General features: G+C 51.0%; 1 protein-coding gene across 1 annotated transcript in view; it reads right to left on the minus strand.

Annotated features, from left to right (window-relative positions):
- Window positions 1-12300, minus strand: part of SH3PXD2B (SH3 and PX domains 2B) — a 92591-nt gene extending 80291 nt beyond the window's left edge. Inside the window, exons 1-2 of the mRNA XM_010851292.1 lie at window positions 11691-12300; window positions 9231-9311 (exon numbers count right to left, since the gene is read on the minus strand). Coding sequence (XP_010849594.1) covers window positions 9231-9311; window positions 11691-11702 — 93 coding nt within the window. The 5' untranslated portion in view covers window positions 11703-12300. The remainder of the gene's footprint in view (window positions 1-9230; window positions 9312-11690) is intronic.
- Window positions 12301-14588: the final 2288 nt, after the last annotated feature.

Genomic DNA, 14588 nt, shown 5'->3' on the forward strand with positions numbered 1-14588 from the left:
CACGGGCAGCTGCAGGCTGGCAGGGAGCCATGTGGTTCTCGGGGCAGGACACGCTAAGACCAAAAGCAAATCAGCTCCCAGGCTCTGATCGCCTCTCCTTGCAAACAGCTGTCTCACTGCAGTTACCATCGACTACAGTTACCACAGATGGTGCGCTGCTGGTTGCCTCTGGGGATCCTGTCCCCTCGACGACCTTGCTTTGCTAAATGTCGGCATGTCCTGGTCTCCACTGGAGCCCGCTGTCCGTCCTGTCTGTCCCCAGCACCACTTCTCCCCTTCTTACGGCCCCTTCTCAGTCAGGGCAGCATGTTCTCAGCCTGACTCCCTTACTGGGCGGCCCTCTGGCCCACCCCCTTCCCCATCACCTCCCCTCTGGTACATGGTAGACCCTTGGGATATATATGTGCAAAGAACGAATGAATAATGGACGAACAAATGAATGAAGAACTGGTTAACTGGCTTGTCAGCCGCTGTCTAGAAATGGAGACATTATTTTCCAGGTGGTGCTAGCAGGCCCTGGTTTGGGCCTTAGATGCAATCAACCACTACAACCTTCCCTCTTTCTGTTTTCCAAGTAAAGAATTGCAGTTGGCCCTCCATACCCTCAGGTCCCCTACTTGCAGATTCAACCAATGGCAGATCAAAAATATTTGAGGGAAAAAAACTTTCAGAAAGTTCTAGAAAAGGCAAACTTGATTCTACTACGGTTGGCAACCATTTACATAACATTTACCTTTTATTTACATAGCATTGACACCGTGTTAGGTATAAGTAACCTAGAGATGATTTAAAGCTATACAGGAGAATGTGTGTAGGCTATATGCAAATGCTACACTATTTAATGCGCTTCCCAGGTGGCACTAGTGGTAAAGAATCCACCAGCTAATGCAGGAGATGCAGGTGTGACTCTGGCTCAGGAAGATTCCCTGGAGGAGGAAATGACAACTCACTAGAGCGAGTACTCTAGCTTGGAAAATCTCATAGACAGAGGAGCCTGGTGGGCTACAGTCTCATGGGGACCACAGAATCAGACACGACTTAGGGACTGAGTACGCATGCACAATATTTAATACAAAGGACTTGGGCATCTTTGGATCTTGGTGTCTGTTGGGGGGTGAAAGGGAGCGGTCCTGGAATCAACTCTCCCACAGATGCTGTGAGAAGAAAGGTAACGCTTACATGTCCTCAGCTCTACACCATCAATATGGCAATGGTTTTCAGACACAAGGGAACAGATATGCTGGTGTGTATCACACCCCAATTTCAGAAGATAATGCCTGGGGAAAGAAAGTGTGTCTGAGGAGCCAGCAAAGACAGCATCTGGGTAAAGATGCTTGGTGGAATCCCAGGCCAAGTGTTGGCTACGAGCTCGCCGGGAAGTCTTCCCAACTGGGCGAGGCCTGCCTGCGGAGCGAGAGCTTCAGCCGTGCCCCTCCTAGACCTGCTCCAGAAAACGGGAGAAAACACTCCCTCCCCGTGGCCTCTGTGGTGCAGCCTGGGCTTCCGGCAGTTCCCAGGGCTCAGGAAGTGCGTCAGGGGCTGTCCTATCTCAACAGAGAGTGGAAACAAGCGATGCTCGCCATGCGACACTGGACAGCCTCTCTCGTCTCCGGGTCTGAGTTCCCTTCTCTGGGGAGAAACAAAAGGCTCAGACCGAGATGTAGCAGCCTGCCTTCAGCTCTGTGACGTGCTACGTTTGGGAAACAGACCCCGCTGAAAGCACCCATGCCCAGAAGCCGTCCCCACAGTGTGGAGGGCTCCTGCTTACAGGACACAAGCAGTCAGGGCTTCTCTCGCCAGCTCCCTGCCTGGCAGGCTGACCGGCTGGCTCGTGCGCCACGGGAATTCTGCCAGATGCCAAGCTAACAGTCCTGCTCTCTCATGCTTCTGCATCTTTGCACACATGATGTCCTCTGTGTGGGATGACCTCCCCCACCCTGTCGGTGGGGCAACTCCTTACTCATAGTCAAGACTCTGCTCAGCTGCCACCTCCTCCAGGAAGCAAGCCCTGCCTGAGTTCCCTGGCTAGGACAGAGGACGCAGGGACAGGCAGTAACTGGAGTCTGGCTCAGCAAACCTTTAAGTGTGCCCTCCATGAGGGAACCCTTGGTTCCAGGGACGACCATCTCGGCCTTGAGGATGCAATGAACTCTCGGGAAAACTCAGAGGGCAAAGGTCGCAAGGCACAGATCCATCATACACTCAGGGTCTGTCTGTGAGGGGCCGCGTCCTGCTCAGAGCAGCCCTCCGCAGGACAGATGCTACCTGAATCTCACAAGGAGGTGCTAAGTGGGCCTTCAAAGAGCAGCTCTCTTCAAAGGGCAGAACTCCATGAGGAGACAGACTCGAAGGCAATCCTGGGCCTCCAGGAGGTGGGGGTGCAGCGGTTAGGAGCACAGGCTTCAGACTCAGCCACCCCTAGGGCTGAATCCCACCCACGCTGCCTTCTAGGCACATGATTTTTGCCTCTCTGAGCTTCCCTTCCCCCATCTGACTTCATGCCTGTGAGTGAGGACTTAATGTACGTGTGTGTGCACTTACTCGCTTCAGTCATGTCTAACTCTTCTCGACCCCATGGACTGCAGCCCACCAGGCTCCTCTGTCCATGGGATTCTCCAGGCAAGAATACTGGAGTGCGCTGCCATGCCCTTCTCCAGGGGATCTTTCCGACTCAGGGTCCAACCTGCATCTCCTGCCTTGCAGGCAGATTCTTTACCACCGAGCCACTGGGGAGGCCCAAAGACTATATGAAATGATGCATAAATCAGGCAGCTAGCATGTTTTAGTAAACAGCCACCAATACTGTTTGTTATTACATTGCTCAGTTCAGTTCAGTCGCTCAGTCGTGTCCAACTCTTTGCGACCCCATGAACCGCAGCACGCCAGGCCTCCCTGTCCATCACCAACTCCTGGAGTCCACCCAAACCCATGTCCATTGAGTCAGTGATGCCATCCAACCATCTCATCCTCTGTCATCCCCTTCTCCTCCTGCCCTCAATCTTTCCCAGCATCAGGGTCTTTTCCAATGAGTCAGCTCTTCACATCAGGTGGACAAAGTATTGAAGTTTCAGCTTCAACATCAATCCTTCCAATGAACACCCAGGACTGATCTTTAGGACAGACTGGTTGGATCTCCTTGCAGACCAAGGGACTCTCAAGAGTCTTCTCCAACACCACAGTTCAAAAATTACATTGCTCAAAAAAAATTACATTGCTCACCAACCACACTTCCTCAAGGCTCCGCCCTGGGCCCTTTGGGCTCTCCGGGCTCTCTTGTCCCCGCCCAGTGCCCTGCTCTGAGGCCAGCTCTCTGTTACACTCTGCGAGATTCTCCAGAGAGGCTCAGATGAGGGCAGAAAGGGAGGTTCAGAGAGGCTGAGGGGCCTGCCCAAGGCCACACAGAGGGTCAGACAGAGGACTGGGACGGCACCAGGCCTTTCACTCCAAGCCCAGGGCTCTCCCGCTGACACCCTCACACAAGTCGTATGGTCAGATGTCAAGCAGCAGCAGTGGGTGTGACTGTCCCCAGAAAGTGCCAGAGGGGCCCTTCTTGCTGGGAACTGTGAGTCTCTTTTCCCACAGAGGAGTCTGAGTCATGCTCCTTCCTTCCACCCTGGTGGCCTCTGTGCAGACCTTCCCCTCTGCCTGAGTGTCCTGCCCCCACCAGAGGGGGCAATTACTGTTGTGTCACCCACAGGTTATCTTCTCTTCTCTGGCAGCAAGTCTCTGACTTCTTCTGGGGGATCTTCTACTCTGCCAGTCAGTAAGCATGGATGTGGTAGGATTCCTCCACTTCCTGGGCTCTTCCTGGCCAGACACCCAGGATTAACCCCTAAGACTTGTGCTGAAACCGCTGGGGTGTTCTGTTTTTCCCTGAAGTCACTGAGCTGAGTTGTTCGATAAGCTGGGAACTGTATGGCCACCACCATACAGTCAACACCCTGTCTGGACACAGAGCAGGCCGAGAACCAGAGGAAGGCAGGTCCTCACTGACACTGTGCCCCTAGATCCAGGCAGACCTGAAGCCAAGCACCCTCAGTCTTCTCAGTTCCATTTAGCTAATCAATGTTCTTTTTGAATAATCCATACAGACTAGGTTTCTGTCATCCATAACCAAAACACTTCTGACTAAAACAAGGTCTCATGGCCAGGAAGTGGCAGCATCTGGATCAAAGCCCAGGATCTTAACCACTCTATTAAACTGGCATCATCTCCTGCTCTAATCTTCATGCCAGTTCCTAACAGCAACCCATGCCCATCAATAATCCCAACAGCTGACATTTGCTGAGGGCTTGACAGCCCAGAAACTGCTCTCGCACACATCATCACTTTTCTACAAAAAGGAATTGAGATATACTTCACATACCATAAAATTCACCCTTTTAAAGTGTTCAATTCAGTGGTTTTTAGTCTATTTACAAGGTTGTGCAACAATTACCACTATCTAATTCCAGAACAATTTCATCACCCCCGAAAGACACCCAGTACCCATTAGCAGGCTCTCCTCCTCTCTCTCTCCCCCTGGCTCCTGGCAACCACTAATCTGCTTTCTATCTGTATGGATTTGCCTCTTCCGGACACACGTCATCACTTTTAACTCCAGAGGGGCCTTGTGAAGTAGTGACTCACGAGGGGCGCACAGGCCAGCAGAGTGGATGAGGCTGTGGACCCTGGTGGTACCACCCAGCTTCAAATCCAAGCTCTAATGCTCACCGGCTGTGTGACCTTGGGCAGATGCCTGAACCTCTCTGAGCCTGGGTTTCTTCATCTGTATGATTTGATAACCTTGACAAGAGGATTAAACAAGTCATTTTATCTTGAGGCTGAGTGGGCAACATCCCAGCAATGCCAGCTGTCTCTACTATCGCCACCCCCATGCTACTGATGAAGAAATGTGGGCACAGCGGGGTTAAGGGGTGTGCCCACGGCCACACAGCAGAGGTGGCTGGGTCCCAAGTCTCCTGACCGAGTCCTCTGCTGTTTCCATTACGCCACACTGGCCAAGCTGCTCCTTCACGAAAGATCGACTGTCCCCTATACTCTGAGCCAAGCTGTCTGAAAAAGCCAAGGCTACTCCCAGCCAGGAGTGGGGGTGGGGTGAGTCATGAAATCACCGACTTCAGGGTGCTGAGGTCCCATGCGGGCGGCCTCCTCCTGCCTGGTCCTTGGGATCAGCCCACGTTGGCGGATGGGGTCCTGCCTTGACTTCTTCCAGTTTCCCCCAATGAGGCAGGTATGGGGTTGGAGGCAGGGCAGGCCCCTCTGGAATTTCAGAACTCTCCCACTCCAGCTGCCCATCTGGAACTCTTTAAAGCTCCCTTAAGCCCTGCTTCTAGACGACTTTGTTTTGGGAGTGGAGTCTCAGGCAGCTTTATGTCACAGTAAACCTCCAGTTAATACCTATTATGGCGAGGCGGGGAGGAAACCTCACTTTTAAGTTCTGGGAGAAGTAAGAAAGTTGAGTTAGAACAGGAGAGTGGAGGGAATACAGGCTCTGGGCCAGGGCGCCCTGGGATCCAACCCCACCTCAAATGTTCCGTTAATGATGTCACTTTGGGCAGGTCCCATCTGGGCAGAGTGACAGCAGGTGACTGCTCCTGCTTACTGAGCCAGGCACCGCTCAGCGAACTGTCACGGGGGATGTGGGGAAAGCGCTTTCATTCTCAACATGAGGACGGGGAAACTGAGGCTCAGAAACAGAGCGGGACACCAAGCTGAGACTGAGACGGCAAACTGAGATGTGAGCCCAGGTCTGTCAAACCCCGGAAGTCAAGGTCAGAAGCCTTGAGCACAGCTGCAACGGGCAAATCGATGACCCAGTCAAATTCCCCACACACTGCCTGGCCCACGCTCCACCCTTCGGGCCACAGACGGCAGGCTCGGGGGTGGACTCTGACCCCGGACACTGACACTCAGGTGCTCTCTCTCAGACACTGGAATTGGTACCCAAACTCCACTGCCTGGACACGGGGAAGGGCACTTCACCTCAGGACTGAAGGGGCATGTAAGTCAACGGGCCAGCAGAGGAAGCTGGTCCAGAGGGGTTGGCAGGAAAGGGAGCTTGTTCGGAGAGTTTCTGGCCATGTGACACGTGGCCTGGGGGCTTCTGGAGGATCATTCTGTTGCTGGCTCCGGGACCCTGTGAAGCCAACTACACCCCTCGCTCTGGGTCCCAGGGGGGCACACCTGCCTCCTCGCATCAATCCACCCCACTGCTGTCTGCCTCAGCTAGCTGGGAAACTGTCTGTTCTGTGCACGCCATTATTCTCCAGGCGAGCAGTCACCCATGTCACCCATCTCTGCCCTCTCTGTTCCTTCTTGGATGCATCAGGCAGGGAAGAGGCCTCTGAAAGCAAAATACAGGCAGCACTCGCCACTCCCCCCAGTGCATAAAAAAATCAGTCTAACAACTTGCAAAACATTCACCCAGCACCTATGCTTTAGAGATCTGCCATAAAGGGTCTGCATAAATCCCCTCTGTGTCTGGGAAAGAGGGTGTGGATCTCCATCAGTTTCACACGACTGAGGTTTGGCTCATGGTGTCTGGAGGTGTTGGGCATTATAGCCATCACCTTCCCTGCCTTTGCCCCAGGGTCAGCCCTACCCGACACCCCTCACCATGCCTGTGTCTTCTCCTTCCTTTATTTATTGGCTGTGCCACACGGTTTGTGGGATCTTAGTATCTTAGTTCCCCAAGCAGGGATTGAACTCACGCCCCCTGCAGTGGAAGCCTGGAGTCTTAATCATAGGACTGCCAGGAATGTCCCCTGCCAAGTCCATTTTAGATAGTATCTTAGCATCTTTAACACAGAGCCTCTTCGGGTATTGACATTCGGTTCATGTTTGCTGTGGACCAGAAGAAAAAATCAGAGAAGGCAATGGCACCCCATTCCAGTACTCTTGCCTGGAAAATCCCATGGATGGAGGAGCCTGGGGGGCTGCAGTCCATGGGGTCACGAAGAGTCGGACACAACTGAGTGACTTCACTTTCACTTTTCACTTTCATGCATTGGAGAAGGAAATGGCAACCCATTTCAGTGTTCTTGCCTGGAGAATCCCAGGGATGGGGGAGCCTGGTGGGCTGCCCTTTATGGGGTTGCAGAGTCGGACACGACTGAAGCGACTTAGCAGCAGCAGCAGCAGAAGAAAAATATTGTTTGTATATGACCCTGTTTGGTTTTATTGCATCACTGAGTTCATCACATTTTAAGTAGTTAGGCAACAGGGGTTAAGGGCTGGCCCGTGTGCAGTGACTCTTGGCAGTTTGTAATGTAGACTGCTCGGTGACTGTTTGGGGAAACTGGTTAAGAGCACATTAACATTGCTCCTCCCTCTTTAAAATACTGGAACACAGGCTCTGAAAATCTTCCATTTGACATTTTCAGGAACGGATCAGGTCTGCTCGACCAAGGATGCCTGTGGTTAATATCACCTAACCTTCAGAAAGAAGGTGGGTGGCACAGAGGCAGGCTGGTGTGTGGAGGACGAGGGCTCTTCTGGCGGCCCCACAGTGCCCCTTCTCCCTCGGATCCCAGCTGTTCTCGCCACGTCTCAGCCCCTGCCCCATGCCTGAGAGACAGAGCAGGGACCGGACGAGTCCACTGGCCGCCACGTTCGTCAGCCCTGTTGACTGGCTTAGAGATGAGCCTAGAAAACACTGTGTTTGCTGGCACTTCTGTGAACTGACCTTTCACTCTTTCCTGCTGAGTGTGAGCCCAGAGCATTTTGCAACCACATGAGACCCAAGATAAAGCCAATGCAAGGGAACTGGGAATCCAGAACAAGAGAGAGAAGCTGGATAAGAGGACACAGTGGAAAACCCTGGATCAAGCTGTGCCTGAAGCCTGCAAGTTTCCCTCTCCCAGGGCATTCTATTACAACAGTCCCCTAAATCCTCCTGTTTACTTAGGCCAGTTTGAGTCGGGTTTCTGTCATTTGCAACAAAAGCAGCCTAATTGGTACAGAGGAAAAGAAGACAGTCATCTCCACGAGCCCTCACACTGGTCTGTCGGGTATGTGAGCCCCTCACCACAAGGCACGGAACACTTGTGGATTCAGGAAGCCAAGCCAGTTCCCATCTCCTCCTAAGGCCTGTGTTTCCTAAAGAAATTTGCGACATGATATCAGGCACTGTGACTTCTCATCGAGATACACTTGCTCTGATTTGCTGGCTGTTGGTGATGTCAGCATAATGCTACTGATCCATGGATTAGAGTTCTTCTGCCCTAGTGGGGAGGGGCTAACACGGAGCTGTCCACAGAGGCTCTCTATGAGACTGGTGGTGCTCGGTGTGTGTATTAGTTCGTCCCTTTGTTCATTTGTTCATTCATTCATTCACAAACGCTGACTGGCTACATACAGTGTCCTTGAGTAAAACACAAAGGAGGGACAGAAAAAAAAAAAAGAAAAACAAAGGAGGGACAGGATAAAGAAGATGGGGTTCCTGCCCACAAGGGTCACGGATTAGAGCAGGACAGGCAGACAACTTCAAAAGAGTCAGCACAAAGGGATACAGAGCTGTGGGGATTAGGGGACATGGCTCTCTCTGGCTGGGAAGTGAAGTCAGACCAGGCTTTCCAGGGGATGAGAGCCCTGAGGGCGGCGAGCCAACAGGGCCTGCAGGGTGCAGGAGGCGTTTCAGGTGAGGACAGGCCTTAGGAAAGGGCAAGTGCGATGCCCTCAATACACAGCAGGTGTTTCAGGCTAAACATGGAGCCTGATGGGGAGAGGAGGCCAAGGTGAGGAAGATTTGGGTCTGTCTTGAGAGCAGAATGGCCCCATAAAGTCTGATCACACGTAACTCACCAGCAAACACAATTACACAAGTTTACGATCTGAACGCCAAAGCCAAACACAAACAATTTCCAGATTAGCCTCCATTCTGCAGCAGGCAACATGAGACTTTATTTTATTTAAAAAATACTGAATACCAAAGCAAAAGCAATACAGCCCATCACTTATGTCCCCAAAGTGATGGACACCTTTTTTTTTTTAATATGGAATGCTCCACAAATTTGTGTTATCCCTACACAGGGGCCAGACTCATCTTCTCTACATTTTTATAGGATGTGAGCTGCTGAGGTGAGCAGATGGACATCATTTTTAAGTCTAGGAAATAAATACTGCGCATCCCCTGTGGGTGAGGACCCAGGCTCTGAAGTCAAAGCGGAAAGTAGGTCCATACACACTCTTTCCTACCCTGCAGCTCCCTGGAGACCCCACGTCCTTACCTGGAGATCGAAGAACTTGCTGTAGCGCCGGTAAATGGCCTCCGTAGAGCCACTGGACCACGTGACCCGGATGATGTAGACCTGCAGGGAGGAAGGGAGACAGCCGTTAACGCCGAGGCAGCCTCTCCATCGCCAGGGCTCTAGAGCAAAGCACCAGGGTCAGAGGCAGCAAGGCCTGGGCTTGACTCTCAGCTCTGCCCCTGACCAGCTCTATGACTTGGGACAGGCTACTCGCCCTCTCTGCGACCCAGCTTCCTCTTCAGTAAAATGGGTATAATACCCTCACCTCTGAGAGTTGTGCAAAGGATCACAGGAAATCAAGTCTAGGAAAGCATAAGCACCCTGCTTATCTCAGGAGATGCTGCTATTTTCAGGATTTCTTACTCTCCACTCAATTCAGAGAGCCATCGGGCTGGCTATTTTGTCAGCATCATTCTTAAAACTTGGAATTGTCAGAAGTCACAGCAACCTGTGGCTCTCATCTCTCCCGAGTTTCTCATAAGCTTAGCCATCGTGTCATTTCCTCCAGTTAGGGCCTGGGCCGAGTCATCATTTCCCTCTATGGGCAGTTTCTCCGTCTGTAAAGTGTGCTAATAACAACTGTTTCTGCTGCCTACCAGGATAGCGTGAGGCTCTGATAAAGCAGAGGATGGGAAACCACTCTACAAACCACAGGGCCATGTTTCTAATCTCTGTCACTAACTGAAGCACGCACAGAAAATAATACATCGACGACAAATTCAGGCACAAAAGGTGACGACAGGAGGTCAGAGGCCTCTGGCTGGGGACTCTGGTGGCCTTGGACCCCACCTGGGTACGCAAGGGATAAGGGATGAGCACATCTATTTCTGCTTTGCACAAATGATCTGTGGTTACAGGGCGATTTTGACATGTAAAACATACATGTGTGAAAGCCACCTAGAAAGAGAAATAAACCCGAGGGGCTGGGTGTTGTTAGAGGCACAGGAATACACAGGCAAGGCTTCTGAGTCCATGAGTGCAGAGTGAGCTGGGGAGACAGCATGTGCATACATGAAGATAAATAACATGTGGACGGTGGAAATTGCTGCAGATGCTGACTGCAGCCATAAAACTGAAAGACACTTGCCCCTTGGAAGAAAAGCTATGACAAACCTAGACAGCATATTAAAAAGCAGAGACGTCACTTTGCTGACAACGGTCCATCTAGTCAAAGCTATGGTTTTTCCAGCAGTCTTGTACCAATGTGAGAGTTGGACCATAAAGTCTGAGTGCTGAAGAACCGATGCTTTTGAACTGTGGTGCTGAAGATTCTTGAGAGTCACTTGGACTGCAAGGAGATCAAACCAGTAAATCCTAAAGGACATCAACCCTGAATATTCACTGGAAGGACTGATGCTGAAGCTGAAGCTCCAATACTTTGGCCACCTGATGTGCAGTGCTGACTCAATGGAAAAGACCCTGATGCTGGGAAAGACTGAAGGCGAGAGGAGAAGGGGGCAACAGAGGATGAGATGGCTGGATAGCATCACCGACTCAACAGACAGGATTTGGAGCAAATGCCATGAGATAGTGAAGGACAGAGAAGCCTGTGTGCTGCAGCCCATGAGCTTGCAAACATTCAGACGCAACCGAGTGACTGATCAACTACAGCAGACATCATTATTTTTTGCATTTAATTTTTTTAAATTGGAGCATAACTGCTTCACAATGTTGTGTTGGTTTCTGCCATACAACAATGTGAATCAGCTGTAAGTATACATATATTCCCGCCCTCATGAGCCTCCCTCCCACCTCCAGCTCTATGTCAGTAGAATGCTGAGTTGAGCTCCCTGTGTCATACAGCAGGTTCCCACTAGTTATGTTTACACATGGCAGAGTATACATGTCAATGGCACTCTCTCAACTCATCCCACCCTCTCCTTCCCCTGCTGTATCATTATTTTACTGTGTTGATAAACCTTTCTTTCAACCAGAGTGCCTGGACTTTTCTCCTGGGAACCTCCTTTCCCACCTCAACACAGTCCTTTAGACACCACGCTGGGTACCACTGTCCACGGTGACTGGTTAAGGAGTGATCACGTGACTCATGCCAGGCCAATCACAGGCACTAAGAACCAGCCCTGGGACTTCTGCTCCCACCCTGAGAAAAACCAGTTCTCTCTTCCTTGAAGTTGCTCTGCCGTTAGGACACGACCTGGAGTCGCTGGGGGATCACAGCATCATCACTTAGGAGGAATGTGCCTGAGAATGAAATCAGCAGATTTCTGATGACACGGTCTGACCCTTAGATCCAGCTTTGCATGTAGCTCCGTCTACTCCTGGTCTCTCCTGAGCCAGTAAATCTCGGGCCACACCCACACTCCGGGAATATTTTTGAAGCCAGTTTGAGTTGGGTTTTTGACACATGTAATTTAGTCCTGACTGGCACAGGAAGCAGGGCAGGAGAGCTCTCTAAAGCTTGAAGTCATTGTGGTGTACCTTGAAGGGCATGTCGATCCAGAGAGCAGGAGAGGAAGGAAGAGGCCGTGGGTGGTGGGGGACGACGGTGGAGCAAAGACCAGCTCAGGGAGTACGGGGGGCCACACCTGGCAGTGGTTTCCAAGGTGGTGGTAAACAAAGTCTCTTCCCAAATGAGTTCTTGCTAGGATACCTTCATTCAAAACAGGAAAAGGAGGAGCAGCTTTGGGCAGAGGGAGCCAGAGCCCACTGTAAACACCAGGAACTTATGGGAGAAGTTTCTGCTGGTGAGAAGAGATGAAAAATTGAAAGATGAATCAGGACAAGGTGGGAGGTGCCCTTGAATGCCCAACTCAGAGGTTCACTGGGGACTCTCCAAATCCAACATCTATTTCATTTCAGTGAAGCACAGCAGGGAGGAAGGGACTTGGGCTCTTGAATCACAGTCTCCCAACCCCCAGAGCCTCAGTTTCCTTATCTGTAAAATGGAGTCATCAAGCCCACCTCACATAGCTTTATGATGATTATCAGAGATAAAGCTCTGAGTTCCTTGCCTGGCAGAGAGGAAAGGTTCAAGAAATCTTAGTATCCTGCACCCCGATTCCCCAATGCCTACCCAGCCCCTGTTTTAGAAAGAAATGATTTCATGATTTCACCAGGGATTCACGTATCTTGGCCCTTTTCTCTCCCACTAGTCCTGGGTCACTCATGGAGCCAAAGAACAGGTCAAGGCATCCTCTGGGAGACAGTCACCCTGGAAAAGTGATTTTACAACAAAAAGAGTTGTTATCAAAGCCACGCCAATAGTCATTAGTGTTATGAAAAAGAAAACACCAATTCTAGTTCACTAGAATGAAGTAGACAGTCGGACAGTCCGGACCCTACTCTTGGAGAGTGGGAAGATGGGCAATGAACCAGCTGATGAAGAAATATGTGTATAATTTAAGTTACAGTCCGTGCTAGGAAGGACCCCAAAGCCTGCTGTGAGAGTGCAAGACACAAGTGGTGGGGGTGAGCGTTCCTGGAAAGGAAAGTCCCTCCAAGGAAGCAGACTCTGAACTGACACCCGAGAGATGAGGAACTGGTCTGGAGAAGAGCTGAGGAATGTGTATTCCACACAGAAAGAGAAGTGCAAACAACGATGCGCAGGCTGGAAAACGCTTGGCCTGTCGAGGAACCAGAAGACCATTATGGCAGAGCAGCACTGGCGGGGAAGGGGGTGCTCCCAGGCGGGGAAGGGGGTGCTCCCAGGAGGGGCAGCGGAGGCATCACCGCAGGCTTACACACCAGGGCGAGGAACTTTATTCTTCTGAAGGTTTGTGAGGCACAGGGGTTGGGGAAAAAGCATGAGATATAATTTAATGTATATTTAAAAATAAATACATATATATATATATAGATAGATAGATAGATAAATATACCCACAGGCATACCTCTGGCTGTTGTGTAGAAAATGGTCTTGAAAAGGGGCAGGGAAACTAGTAAACGGGCTTCCCCGCATCTGAAAGGGACCACGGAACTCAGTCAACCAAATGGTCCCACCTTCCAGATGGGTAAACTGAGACCCAGAATGCACCTTACCAAAAGCCCCCATCCTGGGGGATGTACAAGCAAAGTTTAGATGACTATCTGTGAAGGACAATGCCAATGTGGATTAAAAAACAAGAAAAAAAAAAGATAACTGAAGATGTAAAAGCCAACACAGAGCATACACCCATAAATGGAGAAAAACAATTCTGCTTACATAATTCATTCTTGACCTCTTGCTTACAATTTTTAAAGTTCTGTCCCTATGGTACAAGAACTCTGCAGCAGATCTAATTGGTTTACTGGAATCAACCTCTGAACACAATTTGATAGCTTCACTTTTTAGGCACAGATCTAACTTTTTAATAAGAATGGTCCCACTGCAGAGCTTTGGCCTTTCCCAGGGCTTGGGGGCTGGTGAAGGAGCCCGTGTGATGGGTTCTAATGCCAGCCCTGCTGTGGTTGAAACTCACAAGGTATCAGTCTCTCTGGCCACAGCATCTTCCTCTCTAACATGGGCACAGGAAACCAACTTATGGTTCCCAAGGGGTAAGCAGAGGAGGGATAAACTGGGAGGCTGCTGCTGCTGCTGCTAAGTTGCTTCAGTCGTGTCCGACTCTGTGTGACCCCATAGACGGCAGCCCACCAGGCTCCCCCAGCCCTGGGATTCTCCAGGCAAGAACACTGGAGTGGGTTGCCATTTCCTTCTCCAATGCAGGAAAGTGAAAAGTGAAAGTGCGGTTGCTCAGTCGTGTCTGACTCTTAGCGACCCCATGGACTGCAGCCTACCAGGCTCCTCTGTCCATGGGATTTTCCAGGCAAGAGTACCGGAGTGGGGTGCCATTGCCTTCTCCGAAACTGGGAGGTTAGGATTGACATATGCACACTACTATATATAAACTAGATAACTAATGAGAGCCTACTGCCTAGCACAGGAACGCAATACTCTGTAATGACCTCTCTGGGAACAGAGTCTAAAAAAGAGTGGATATACGTTTAAGGACAACTGACTCACTTTGCTGCGCACCTGAAATTAACACAACAGTGTAAATCAAGTATACTATGAAAATTAATTTAAAAACAAATAAAATGGAATGGGGATAGTGTTTCCCCCGAGGACTCACTATAACAACTGAGGTACACAGGGCCTTGTCCAGTGCCCAGCACCCATGAGCTGTGTCTGGTGTTCCGGCTGGCCTGGCACCCCCGTCTCTCCTTTAAGTGGCGGCCCCCAATTCCCCTGGGTGGCCTGGCGCCCCGTCTCTCCTTTTGGTGGCGGCCCCCAATTCCCCTGGCTGGCCTGGCGCCCCGTCTCTCCTTTAAGTGGCGGCCCCCAATTCCCCTGGGTGGCCTGGCGCCCCGTCTCTCCTTTTGGTGGCGGCCCCCAATTCC

The sequence above is a fragment of the Bison bison genome, unplaced genomic scaffold (assembly GCF_000754665.1).
Source record: "Bison bison bison isolate TAMUID 2011002044 unplaced genomic scaffold, Bison_UMD1.0 scf7180017864301, whole genome shotgun sequence".
NCBI lineage: Eukaryota > Metazoa > Chordata > Mammalia > Artiodactyla > Bovidae > Bison > Bison bison.